Consider the following 12968-nt stretch of genomic DNA (forward strand, 5'->3'; position numbering starts at 1 on the left):
CTTCAGAAATAAGAGCAAAATTCAAAGGCTTTCCAGAATCAGTCTGTTGGACAGACCTGACGTCAGACTTTGGCAGTTATATTTAGTTCAAAGTTAAAGTCGCTTCTCACGCAGGGGTATTGTTATTCTTTCCGCCCAAACGCTGCAGCCTGCTGTTTAGCTTGAGTGTCAGTTCGATTTTACATGATGCTGACCTGTCCTGATTTTGCCGTACAGGGTCTGTTTGGCAAAACCCAACAAAGAGGTATTGTGAAATACTAAAACAGTCAAGAAGGCCCACGCAGGCTGCAGAAAGAGTGTAATTTGTCTCGCGTAACATTGTTCTGCCTCATTGCTGAAATTATTGTCAAAAACCTCAGGTATGAGCCATGAAGTCGCAACAAAGTCTGCAAAGCATTGCATTTCGTATGTGTTGGCAGGGGCTGTTTCTCAACAGGACTCACACAAAGCTTTTGGACGCTCTGTAATTATTGGTTTGTGCTTACTGCAAAAATGCTGTAAAGCCCACTCACTTTTGAAATATGTAATTTTTTTAAAGCTGCTTAATCATGTGTCCTTCATCGTGTTTCTCCCTCATCTACTTCATGGGTGAAGCAATGTCTGTGTTCACTTTTTTTTTTATTAAGTATCAGCATTTTATAAGAAAGCGCCCAGCATGTAATAAGCAGTGCATTTGATAAGCAGTGTTGATAGGAGATAACTTTAATGTTTGCATGATTAAACATTTCTATCATGTACTTGAACGTGCATATGTAATTGCATTTTACATTATTTTCTTATAAATTCTGCATAAATTAGAGCTTTCAGAGATGCCCTATGTGATATATGTCTGAAGTATTTGCTGTTGTAATTATTTTTTAAATGTTATTTTTAATATCACGAAGAACTAACTAAGTCTAATTATTATTTATGCACCCTACTCAGACTATACCTAGATATATGCTTGCTTAGAAAGATAAAGAAAGGACAAATATGTGTCAAAAAAAGTTAACAACTAAAAAGCAAATTTAAAAAAAAAAAAAAAAAAAAGTCTCTCCTTGCACCAAAAATGAGACAACACCGCCACCGTGTGGACGGAGGAGCAGTGCACCGGACAGTGACACAGCAGGAGGCGGAGGGGGGCAGTGAGCCAGACCGGATCCTTCATGAGGGAAGAGGCCAGGGACAGCCAGCCAACCCCGGCTTCTCTTCTCTTCACTGATATTATTCTGTATTGCAAGCCAGGGAGCCCGAGAAGGGGGCTGCATTAGTGTTCATAGGATGTCCCGTCATGAAGGTAAGAATACACTTCAACATGGAGCCGCGAGCAAGTCGGAATTTGTGATGGAAACGTTGACAGAGCACCGCTAGCTAACGTTAGCTTGCCTAGAATTTCTTGTTTTGCAGCCCATCCTAGCTAACATTGGCTACTGTTAGCAGCAAGGTTGCAGTGTAATTTCGTGAGGACGCATTATGGCGGCCAAAAAATGTGCATCACATCCAACGGACCTTGCAGTTGGCGTTTATGTTTCAGAAAATGTGTAACAGTCAGCACTGGGTGACCAAAACAACGCTGACATATAAACGGAAGAAGCTAGTTAACGTGAGCTAAGTGTGGTAGCTAGCTGCTAGCACGCTAACTGGTAATAGGTTATGTAGGTTAACGTTGACGAGCTGGGGAGCAAGGGGGAGTGCCGAGAATAGGAAACATAAGAGAGCAGCGAATCCCAGATGGCGTGACGGGGTCGAAGCTTGTCATGTTGTCACTGTTAGCTAGTTTTAGCCTCCTTCCTGGTCAAAGTTGGCCTGTATATTCCAGTTTCGCAAGCTTACATTTAGCAAACCAACATTCACCTCGTCCTTGTGGCCAACCTTGTTGGGCTTGAAGTTCGTTCTTAGTGTCAAGCAGACGTCAGATATCATTCGTAATAGATGTTTCAGCTCACGAACCGGTAAAAAGTGGAGTTTGGTAGAGTCTACAACAGCTGTCTAGCTTGGCAGCTAACAGTTAAGCTAACGGTAGCTGGTTTATTCGTTTAATGCCAGCAGCGAAGGTTAGTCAGGCCCGAGCGGCCTTTATTTCCCATGCCTGTGTTGTTGTTGTCAACTTTACAGTCATTAAGTCATGAAGTTATATATGTCTGAGATGTAAGTGGTTATCGTTGTTACTGTCATTGAGGTTTCTGTAACAGCAGGATCAGATTGGCACTAAGGTTTCCAGCGTGCTGCTGGCTATGAATGGAGATAAGAGGGAATTTAAACAGCCTGCTGTCATACAATACACCGAGACTGCACGACTGTGCTAGTCAATCAAGAATTGCCTGGAGTTCAACCCATGGGGTTCAGTCATGTGACACATTAGCTGAAACATTGTATATGTAGTGTTGGGATGAATGGATGAGAATGGCTTTATGGATGAGTGAGGTATCGTGAGTTCAGTTTTATTAGAAGGTGAACTGTGCATGCAGTAGTCTGTAAGTCTGTTGGTCACTGCAGAGTAAGAGGATTGATGTAGGGGGTGGAAACGGTAACATGCCTGTAATATGCAATAATGCAATATCCCTGCAATTAATGCACACTGTGGGAATGTTTTATTTTTCTGGACTGTGTCAAAGGCATTTCCTTTGAATGCATTTTTTGAACATAGCCTTTTTGTGTCACAGCACAAATGAGACGACAACACGGACATCTCACTCATGTTCCTTCACCACCACGATAAAAGCAAATATGCAACTAAACCAAAACAATGCACAGCAAATATAATACAGTCCAGTAGACTACACCAGCACCACAAACAAGTTCAATCGACTTCTGTCACAACCTTGATTAACACATTACTGTACGCATAGTAATTATTGCTGGACTGTCTTATTGGATTGTAGTATGTTCATGTTCTTTCACTGTGTGTACAATCTCATTGAAGACCTTTCATCCCATAGTGATTTGACATGCTCCAACACACAGATGTGGCGCAACCAGGTCAAAATAGAAAAATGGCAGCCATTTGCATACTTTCTACACCCTTTAGCAGAGCATCCAACCAGACTCTACATTTTTCCAATTAATATGGCAATTTCACCATCATTTATCTTTATAATATTACAGTATTTGCATTGACCTGTTATGTCTTATCTTCTTCCTTCAGGCGTCAGCTGTGATGCATGTTTAAAAGGCAACTTCAGAGGTCGACGATACAAATGTTTAATTTGCTACGACTACGATCTGTGTGCATCATGCTATGAGAGCGGTGCAACCACAACCAGACACACCACAGAGCATCCCATGCAGTGTATATTAACCCGAGTCGACTTTGGTAAGTAGAATTGATAATCACATCAAGCTAATTATGAACAGAGTGCCTGTCAAGGTTGTGAAAATATGGAAAGTGCAAATTTGAGCTATGTGAACAGTCTGCCTTTCAGTATTGTGATATTTGTTGTTGTGATATTGTGATATTTGGCAGCACTTCATATCAGCAGACAGATGTTAATAATTAACTGACAACCAGACAAGATAATAGAGGTGTTAAGTACAATGTATGAACATTTGCTGCATACTACAGTTCAGTTGTAAGATTAACCATAAACCAGACACACAATGTGACACTCATAGTGTTTTATCAGCTGAATGTCACTAAATGTCTGAGGCAGACATTATTCTAAGATGAGTATCAACATTGAACTATCAAAAAATGTAAGACATAATCTGCATCTAATGAGGGAGTGTGTGTATGCATATGGTGTGATGTGTGATAGACCAGTTGAAAGGCTGCAATAGCAGAATATCCCAAAAACAAAGAAAATGAATAGCTTCATAAACAAATGAATTTGAATTAAAACATGGCACAGTGTTTTCTTTTTTTTCTTTAAAATGTAAACTAGCACTGAACAGACACCAGTCACAATACTCAAAAGCTAGAATTTCTTGGCATGTCATAATTTGGATAAACCTCGTATACTGTCAGTCTTTGGAAACCTACCTTCAGTGACAATAAGCCAAGAGAAGTAAAATCGTTAGTGTACCTTATCTTCTGCTGGCACTGGTTTTTGTTTTCAGATAGGAAGGCTGCTCCCAGACTGATTTAACCCAGACAGCCGGAGGAGATTTTGGGACTGTTATTGGGTTTCTTGGTTTGATTTATCTCAGTGTAAATTAAACATTTTGTAGTTGCAGCAATGGGGATTAAATTAGCTCTATCCTATCTAGACCATACTTGCAGTAAATTCATCTAATATTAATAATTGTTAAACTTGACATCATAGAACAGGTGGTATTTATCTCACATCTTCTTAGTAAAATCATGGATTTGATTGAATAGACTATTTCTCTTGCTTTTGAATGATTGCTTCTGCAACCAGTTCATGCATTGGTGCTGTGAAATATGTTGGTATTCAGCCCTTCACACATTGGAAATGCTGTTTTCCAATGTGTTGGAAAAAACAAACAAACTGTTGCTGTAAACACAGCAGAAGGTGCAAACTCACAAAGAAGTCCTCCTTTTTGTGGTTGTTTTTTTTCCCTTTGGTGTATTTTCAGTGTGATTGTTGTTCCCTCACCAACTGAACCAACTGTTATGTGGTAGATGACAGTACACACACACACACACACACACACACACACACACACACACACACACACACACACACAGTTTAAAGGTAGAATTGAAACATGAGAATTTTTTTGGATGAAAAAAAGAAGCTGTGAAGAAAGCCATATGCTGGACTCTTTGTAAACGGGCCGACTGTGCTTATAATGGCTACTGTTAAGTTGTAGACAGGCTTCGGTTCACGACCTGCAAACTTTTCCTTCATTCTCACCTCAGTCAACATTGTTTCCTGCAGCTAAACCCATAGTACATTACCTGCCCAAAAAGCTAGCCAGAAAAGGGCAGGGACTAGCTGGTGAACATAGTGGAACATTAACCACATATTTTCCTCAGAAATTAGTGGTGACCAAAAAAGAGAAAAAAGGGAAGTGGAACTTGAACTTACATTCATCAGGAGGACACAAACACTACCCCAAATATATGCAAATATTGCTTTGTGCATGCTGGATGGGAAAATAGGTTACAGATGCAAACACCTTTGCTGTTAACAACTCTGTAAGGTTTGATATATCAGGCTTGTGTTAATGGCTTGTTTCAACTGTCCCCAGGTGGCAAATATATCATTTAATGCAGCTTCAGGTGAAGTTGTCACAAAAGTCAAGCACTACACTGCCATTTAATGGACTTGTCATGTCAGCCACAAGTTAGTTCTAGCGTTTGGCAGCCTACTTAGGGAAGGTTTTGTTATGAACTGTTATAGCAAAACAGTGCTGTTAACTAGGAAGTGTCTCTTACTGTCTCAATCTGTCAGAACTGGACCTGTATTATTAATTCATCTTATCCAAATGGGCTTTAGCACAACTTTAACTTGATAAAATATACCTGTTGAAGCTTTAAATTTCTTTAACACAAACTCCCTTCACCAGTATCCACTGCTCCTGACATTGAGATATCATACATGAGTTTTTTATCATGTGTGATTCTCTGCCAGCTTTAAAACTTTGTTCCTAATGTAGAAGAAACACTGCACTCCCAGCACCTGGAATGGACTTGCATGCAAAAACACGCCAAAACATTGACACTGAATGCCATGTCCATCCTGATCCCCCTGCAGACCTGTACTACGGTGGAGAAGCGTTCTCAGTGGAACAGCCCCAGGCTTTCACATGTCCCTACTGTGGCAGGATGGGCTACACAGAGATCTCCCTGCAGGAGCACGTGGCTGCAGAGCACACAGAGACCTCCACAGAAGTGGTAAGTTGGTGCTGAAGCTGAAGACAAAACAATCCAAGTTGATTTTTAGTGAACTAAAGATCAGAAGATTGTTTATTTTCCCTACTTAAATCATATTCATTCAACTGAGTTTCACATATTTTTCCCCTGGTCCTCGACAACCTGCTGCAGTGGCTCTTTGCTATTTGAGAACCACTTAATTGGAGGACCCTGTTCATTTTGAAAATATGCTGTTGCGTGTTTACATCTTCTTCATTGTCTTGCTTTACAATGTCACAGACGAAGCCTAGTGATGTCAGCTGAACTGCAAGTGATGTCAGGTAGACTGCGGCTCTATTTATAGATGCTCACTGTTTTTCTTCTGACAGCAAGAAAACTCTGGTTTGAGCTCCTGAGAACCTTAGCCCATGCACTGTACATTTGAAATTACTGCTGACATATTTCCAATACGTGACATTTATCTAGTTTAGATTTTTGGTCGAGCATTACAATTAAGTGTGTTGGAGTGGCACATTTAAACATTGTCATACAGATTGGAGAAATAATGTCCTCTGTACTCTGAAATTAATGTTCATTTTGAAATTATTTTTGGCTAGTTAAAGTGTATAAACTTACCACTATGTGACTAATAGTTCTATTAAAACTTTATTTAGTTGGTTTAGTGAATTTACTTTGAAGGTCAAGACTGTGTACATGTACTTACTCATGCACTCTTTGCTGAAATAATTACAATCACTGAAATGTTTCTGTGCCTACCTCCGTGGCATTCTATCGGGTCACCGTCAGTCATAACTATGTACTTTAGGAAAGGTGTTGTCAGTGAGTAATTCATGAGTAAATGTCCGTCAGAGTAGCTAATTAATGTCAAAGAGTGAGTAACTTCATTAGCGAGTTGTGTGTCCTACTGCTGCAGACAAGCAGCAAGAGTCGTGTGAAGCCGGAGCTTTCTTGAGATTGCATCTCGTCATGTTTAAATACAGCATTTGTCCAAAGATACTTGCCAGTCTCTGGTGAATGCTGTGCACTGAAGTGTGCTGAAATAAACGTGCATGCTTTCTCTTCCTGTCCTCTAGATCTGCCCCATATGTGCAGCGCTGCCAGGTGGCGACCCGAATCATGTGACAGATGACTTTGCTGCTCATCTCACACTTGAACACAGAGCACCCAGAGACTTGATATCCTTTTCAAATAGTAGCACCCCGTCCACAGATATGACCATAACCTGGCTGCATTATTCACCATAAAACTATACAAGTTGAAGCAGATATTTCAGTGTTCCTGTGTGAAAGCTATTCAGACGTTTATGCGTATGCTGTGTGAAAGAAGTGATGCTGCTCATGTCGTCCAGATTGCGATGTCATTTTAAAGATTACTGCACCATGCGACTGTTTACGGAAACTGACATTTGTTGACATTTTGCTAATCACATTAAAGCCTCCCATGGTAATTTCTCAAATTACCATGGTAGGTGAACATAAATGAGGTGAAATATCAGAATGTGTGCAGTAATGATGCCATGGCTGCTGTGCTAATTCCATGTCTCATGCCATTGTGACAAAGTCCAGTAAAGGGGCTTCACTCCGACTGATACGTTGGTTGCACGCTGTCGTCAGTTGGTTTGGTGCACAGAGGAGGAATGGCAGAGTGGAGGCCAAATTGTCTTTGTTCTCCAAAGCCATGAGAGGCAGTGGAAAATTTACTGAATTATGAAATGGGTTGTTTAGTCTTATTTTTATTTTTGGGAAGTTCCCAAGGTGTTAAAGGTATCTAGTTGACATTTTGACCCCCAGTCTCCAGGCACTGTAGTTGCGAAGTTTTGTAGTTTTGTACCAGTCCAGTCTGGATCAACATTACATTGATTCTGGCCTGATCAGATGGATCGGGTGTTGTCATGTGACCAGTTCACATTACAAACTTCATACAGTTTCTTTGTCATTTCAAAATAATGTGGAATCTGGTATTGGTCAGTTCTATATTTTTCCTGAAATGTATGCTCATCCCTTTTTATTCATTTGGAGGTTGGAAATGCAGTTCATACTGGAATTAACCTACATGTAAGAGTGGACTCCTGTCCCCATAAGGACTCATCAGTCAGGAAAAGAGCACTTCACAAGAATTTCTAAGCATTAAATGAATGTATTCATTAAATTGTGTCAGGTGTTTAAATGGCAGCATTTGCTCTTGCCCATCAGGAATCAGCTGAATTACTGTGTGAGTTGCACTCTGGGATAGACTCAGAAGTCTATTTATAGAGTACTTTGAATAAGTGCTATGGAGAAAACAAAAGATGCACAAATGAAGTTAAATGAAACCCAGGCAGAACAAGTGCATCCAAAGCTTCACAAAACAGGGCCATAGCTTTTGTTCGTGGGTGTATCCAGTGGGGTGACATGAGAGCATCATGCAAATGTTATGTTAGCAGTTCGCAGCTGGTTTAGATGGCCTGAGTGCAGGGTTCAGTTATAGGAGTGGCAATGACAGTCTCTGTGCTGGAACTACATGTTGAAGAATTAATTGTTGGCAATTTTGAGAGGATTAATCATTTAAGTAATTTTACAAGAAAAAATGCAAATTGTGGGTTTTGGCTTGTCAGAGTTAGCAGATTGAAGACAATTATCTTGGGCTCAGGGAGCTAACAATGGGGCATTTTGCTCCTTTTTATTTTTAATTTTTCTTAATTTATTTTACATTGCGTGATCTCAAAAGATAATGTTAACAATAAAAAGCATGACTTATAGGACCATTATGCTCTTGAGAGGTTCCTTAATGGCAAGCTTCACGATGAGTCCAGTGGGGTGCGGCATGTGAGGAGGATGTTTCACCCTGGGCGCGGGCTGGGGGGTCCGCGAGCCCGCAGGTCTAACATGCACTTCACAAGCAGCACCACAGGGGGGCTCTCCACCAGTCAGAGCTCATCACAGAGTTCCAACTACAGCAGAGAGGCCATGGACCCCATAGCAGGTCAGTCGCACACACACACACACACACACACACACACACACACACACACACACATGGAGAAGGAGTCATGGCTACACCCATGGTAAACCCATGCTGACATGTGTGAGACAACCCATACAGGCCCCCTCTGAGGCACAGTACAAGAAGCTGATGTGGGTCAGACAAAAAAATTAAAAATTAATCTTGTTATTATTGTCCTACTGTGTCATGCATGTGGCACTCATAAATAGACATTTATTGCGCCTTATTTCATTTAATTGAAAGTGTCCTATTATGAATTGTTTCTCACACACAGATAAGTTACCTGCAGAAGCATTCATCAGTACAATACATGTCTGGTCTGTGTTTCAGTATCCACTTAAATGTATTCTGGATAGTGCAGTAATGTGTGGGCAGAGTTGTTGCTGTGGCAGTTCTGTGTTTATCCTGTTCCCAATTTTAATCCGGTTCAGTGCTTGGCATTCGCCCTGTCAGCTCCAGCTGTGCCATAATGAGGGTCCCTGTTAGTCTGCCGCGCAAACAGGGACACAGCACCAGCCTCCTCTCTAATGACCCACTATACCTGCTGGGCCGTTCAGTTGAGTTTTAGCCTGGAGACCTCACTGCTGAGGGTCCTATGTGTGTCTTTTGATTGTGGATCAGAGGCTGCACAGCAGTCCTACTGGATTGTTGCTCTGGTTGTAGTTTTGTGACGGTAAAGCTCATAAATGCTAAGAGCCTTCTGGCTTTCTGATAGACAGCTATTCTTTACCGAACCAGTGTTAATGGTTGGAGTAGAGGTGGTGCAGATTAGTAGACTGAACAGATCCACTCTTTGCTCCTTGTGGTAGTCATCATTTCTGACATTAAAGCCTTGTCTTCTCCACCCTGATTCTCCAGAGCTGCTGTCCCAGTTGTCGGGGGTGCGGCGTTCAGCAGGCGGCCAGCTCAGCTCGGGCCCATCTGCCTCCCAGCTCCAACAGCTTCAGATGCAACTCCAGTTGGAGCGTCAGCAGGCCCAGGCAGCACGTCAGCAGTTGGAGACGGCCCGAAACGCCACCAGGGGCGGAGGCCGAGCCAATGCAATCCTCAATACCAATTCAGCTGCAGCAAACCCCAACCCCAGCGCCAACCACAATACCAATCCCAGTCCCAACCCGGGTCCACCTGAGTCCAACACACAGCATAATGCACATAGCTCCCAGTTTCTACTCAGCAGGTGGGACTGTTGCTCTTATTTTTTGCATTTGCTTAAAATGTCTCTACTTGAAAGTTTTTTGTTTTTGTTGTTTGTTGTTGTTAATTTGATTCCACATATTGGGAAGCCAGTTGTGGTCCAATGTAGAACTTACACAAGTGTGATGTGGAAACTAGAAAGCTCCTGTGCACACACTGTATACTGAGAATGGACTTCTCAGTGAACTCCGAGACATCTTGAGTCCAGCAGTTAGATCTTTGAAATTAAGAGTATTTACATTTACTGATTAAGAATACAACAAACTATGTATTTTAAATGCATGTGACAGAGAAGATACCACCATTAAAAATGAGCACTCTCACTTGTTACCATCATGTTTAGTCACTCACACACAGAATTTCAGATATTTGTCTTGCAAGGTAACGGACACACCAAACACTTAAATATTACAAACGTAACACACACATTACTGTTTCACTGTGGAAGCAGTGTGGAATAAATGCACTTTGCTGCCCAATCGACATTAGGGACAAGCCTGTGAATCGGGAACAAAATATCTGAATGTCAAGAAAACGTCAGCGAGCTAGCAACACACTAGTCACCAACTAACAGATGAAACAAAGAGTTCAGATGCTATGGAAACACAGTGCTGACTTAGTTTCTCACTCCAAACACTCTGTTCTGTGCACACGAGACATTCTTTTCAGGTAATACTGTCCTAGTGGGTCTACTTAACCAAGGGGGGGAAAGATGATTAAAAACAGAATCAATCAGAATCATCAGAAAGGCTGCTCAATGATTGGCCTTAGCGCAGACCCACTCAGTCACTGTAGAAAAGTTCTTTTTTGTATTCTCTACTGTCACCTGATTTGCCATCCATTTGTCTTCCTCTTCTTATGAACGGTTGCATGATCCTCTCACCTCTGTCTCATTACACCTCAACCTTCCGCCCGCAGGCTGAGCGAACCACGGCTGTCTGAGGCAGAGCGGCAGGCGTGCGAGGCCCAGTGGGCTGACAGGAGCCTGTTCGTGACGGAGCTGCTGCTGTCCACGCTGTTGCCCGATGAGGACGCCTCCACCTCCTCCTCCGAGGATGAGGACGACTGTCACGGCTCGTTGCGGAATTTCGCTGACTTCGAGGCCATGGGCTGTGTTGAGGTCATGACCTTGGACGTGGCACTGGAGAACCTCAACCTCAAGGAGACGACCCCGGCTACCAAGACGACGAAAACGACAACTAAAACAGCACCAACGAAGAAAGAGCCTCCTGCGCCGCCCCTTTGATGACATGGCCACTCCCTCCCCTCAAACCACCATTGTAACTGGCTGACTGCTGAGTCGGTCCAACTGCCAATGGATGACAAAAAAGACTGCAGTTCTTTTTGGCTTTGTCCCCCCCCCCAGTGATTGTCATTTCAGCTCTGTCGCTCCCCACTCAACCCCATGTTTATTACGTTGTGTACATTGAATAAAAGTAGTGAGACGAGAGAATGTGAAAGCAAGCAAGCGTGGTGGGTGCGTGAGAGAAAGAAAAATAACTATATAAATATATTATAGAAAAATCTATATGAAAGTTGATAATCAGTTCCACATAACCCGTGTTTCCTCTAGCAGATGAGCAAAGCGTAGTTAGCCGTTTAAGAGACAAACACGTCACACACTCACCCAGGGAGAGGAGGCTGACAGAAACCTCTCCGATAAAAACGCTGCTGTGTATTTATAGTTTTTAATTAAAGAAGTGCTTGGATGGTTTACCACAACTTAAGCATGAGCTTAAAATCACCATGTGCCCATTTTTAACTGCACAGTCACTAGATGGGGAGGTCTTTCTCTTTCGTTCAGACACCTGAGTAACTGTAAATTAATGGTGCTGAGTGCCACATCACTGGCATTTCTGCACCACACAAACAAACACACACACACACACACACACACACACACACAAACAGACTGATGGCTGCGTTTGGTTACCTTCATGTCCAGTCTCAACCCCCTCCCCCTTGTGTGACATCACCTGTTTTGGGTCATGTGACCTTGCTTTATATCGACTGTGGGCACTTTGGTTTTGAATTGCATATCCAGTGTCCATTTGTGTACACTACAGATGCTCTATATAAAGGCGTTACACAACTCGGAGGCAAACAGAGATGAAACAATCTCTTCAGTGTGACCATTTTCAGGCCTTTTCTAACATGGAAGAAACACAAAACATACGGTTGTTTTTTGTTTTGTTTTTTTGTTTTTTTTGTTTATTTTCCTCTCTCTCTTTTACGAAGACCAGATGCTACTTTCTCAAGCTTCCCGTGATCTGAAATTAATCTTCTCTCCATTACTCATGAATGCAAAGATTACTTATCATGTGACTTGAAGGAGAGAATCCTGTATTGCTCTTTCCTTTAATTTCTCTCAGTCAAAAAGATCTTTGTATGCCTCCACTGCTACCTGATGAAATGCAATGTATGTTTTTGGCTCAGCGAACAAGCCAAATCACAGGGTAAACCTTTCAGTTTGGAGGACAATAAAAAATGTTTTGGATGGAAATGAACTAACCCAATCCTGCTCTGTGGTTTTTGTTTTTACTTTTCTTTTCCTCTTTTGCTAACTTCTTGGTGAGCATGTACAGCATATGGTAAAAATAAACACCTATCTTACAGGTTAAGTTCAATCTCAATTAGTCTTGTCATCTCCTGATCCATGACTTCATTCACAGCAGCAGTGCAACATCCATTTAACAAGCTAGGCTAAATTAAGCACAGGTGATATTTAAATGGACTGAATTGAAGGATGACAGACTAAAACAGACAAACAATATCTCACTTTAATCTTAGAATACTCCATCGAGTCAGCATTTCACTCCTATAATGTTGTTGGACTGACAATGGGCAGTTTAAAAATCCAAGGGCTTAATTTACAGAGGAGTTATTAATCAGGTCACTGTCCTGACAGTCCAGCCACCATATTCCACATGAGAGGAGTTGATAAAGGTGTTGATACGGTCCCTTCAGTTATTGCTTCACGCTCAAAGCAATCAATTCATGGTACATTTATATACAACCTTTACTCCACAAAAAG

General features: G+C 41.8%; 1 protein-coding gene across 1 annotated transcript; it reads left to right on the forward strand.

Moving 5' to 3' along the window:
• The first annotated feature begins 1132 nt into the window (after nucleotides 1-1132).
• Nucleotides 1133-12450, forward strand: LOC139332302 (E3 ubiquitin-protein ligase KCMF1-like). The gene is made up of 7 exons (XM_070964147.1): nucleotides 1133-1276; nucleotides 3125-3292; nucleotides 5640-5779; nucleotides 6832-6933; nucleotides 8539-8719; nucleotides 9599-9917; nucleotides 10853-12450. Exons 1-7 carry the CDS (start codon nucleotides 1261-1263, stop codon nucleotides 11178-11180), a joined length of 1254 nt encoding a protein of 417 aa, XP_070820248.1. The 5' UTR covers nucleotides 1133-1260; the 3' UTR covers nucleotides 11181-12450.
• The last annotated feature ends 518 nt before the right edge of the window (nucleotides 12451-12968 follow it).

This window comes from Chaetodon trifascialis, chromosome 6, assembly GCF_039877785.1.
Source record: "Chaetodon trifascialis isolate fChaTrf1 chromosome 6, fChaTrf1.hap1, whole genome shotgun sequence".
Classification (NCBI taxonomy): domain Eukaryota; kingdom Metazoa; phylum Chordata; class Actinopteri; order Chaetodontiformes; family Chaetodontidae; genus Chaetodon; species Chaetodon trifascialis.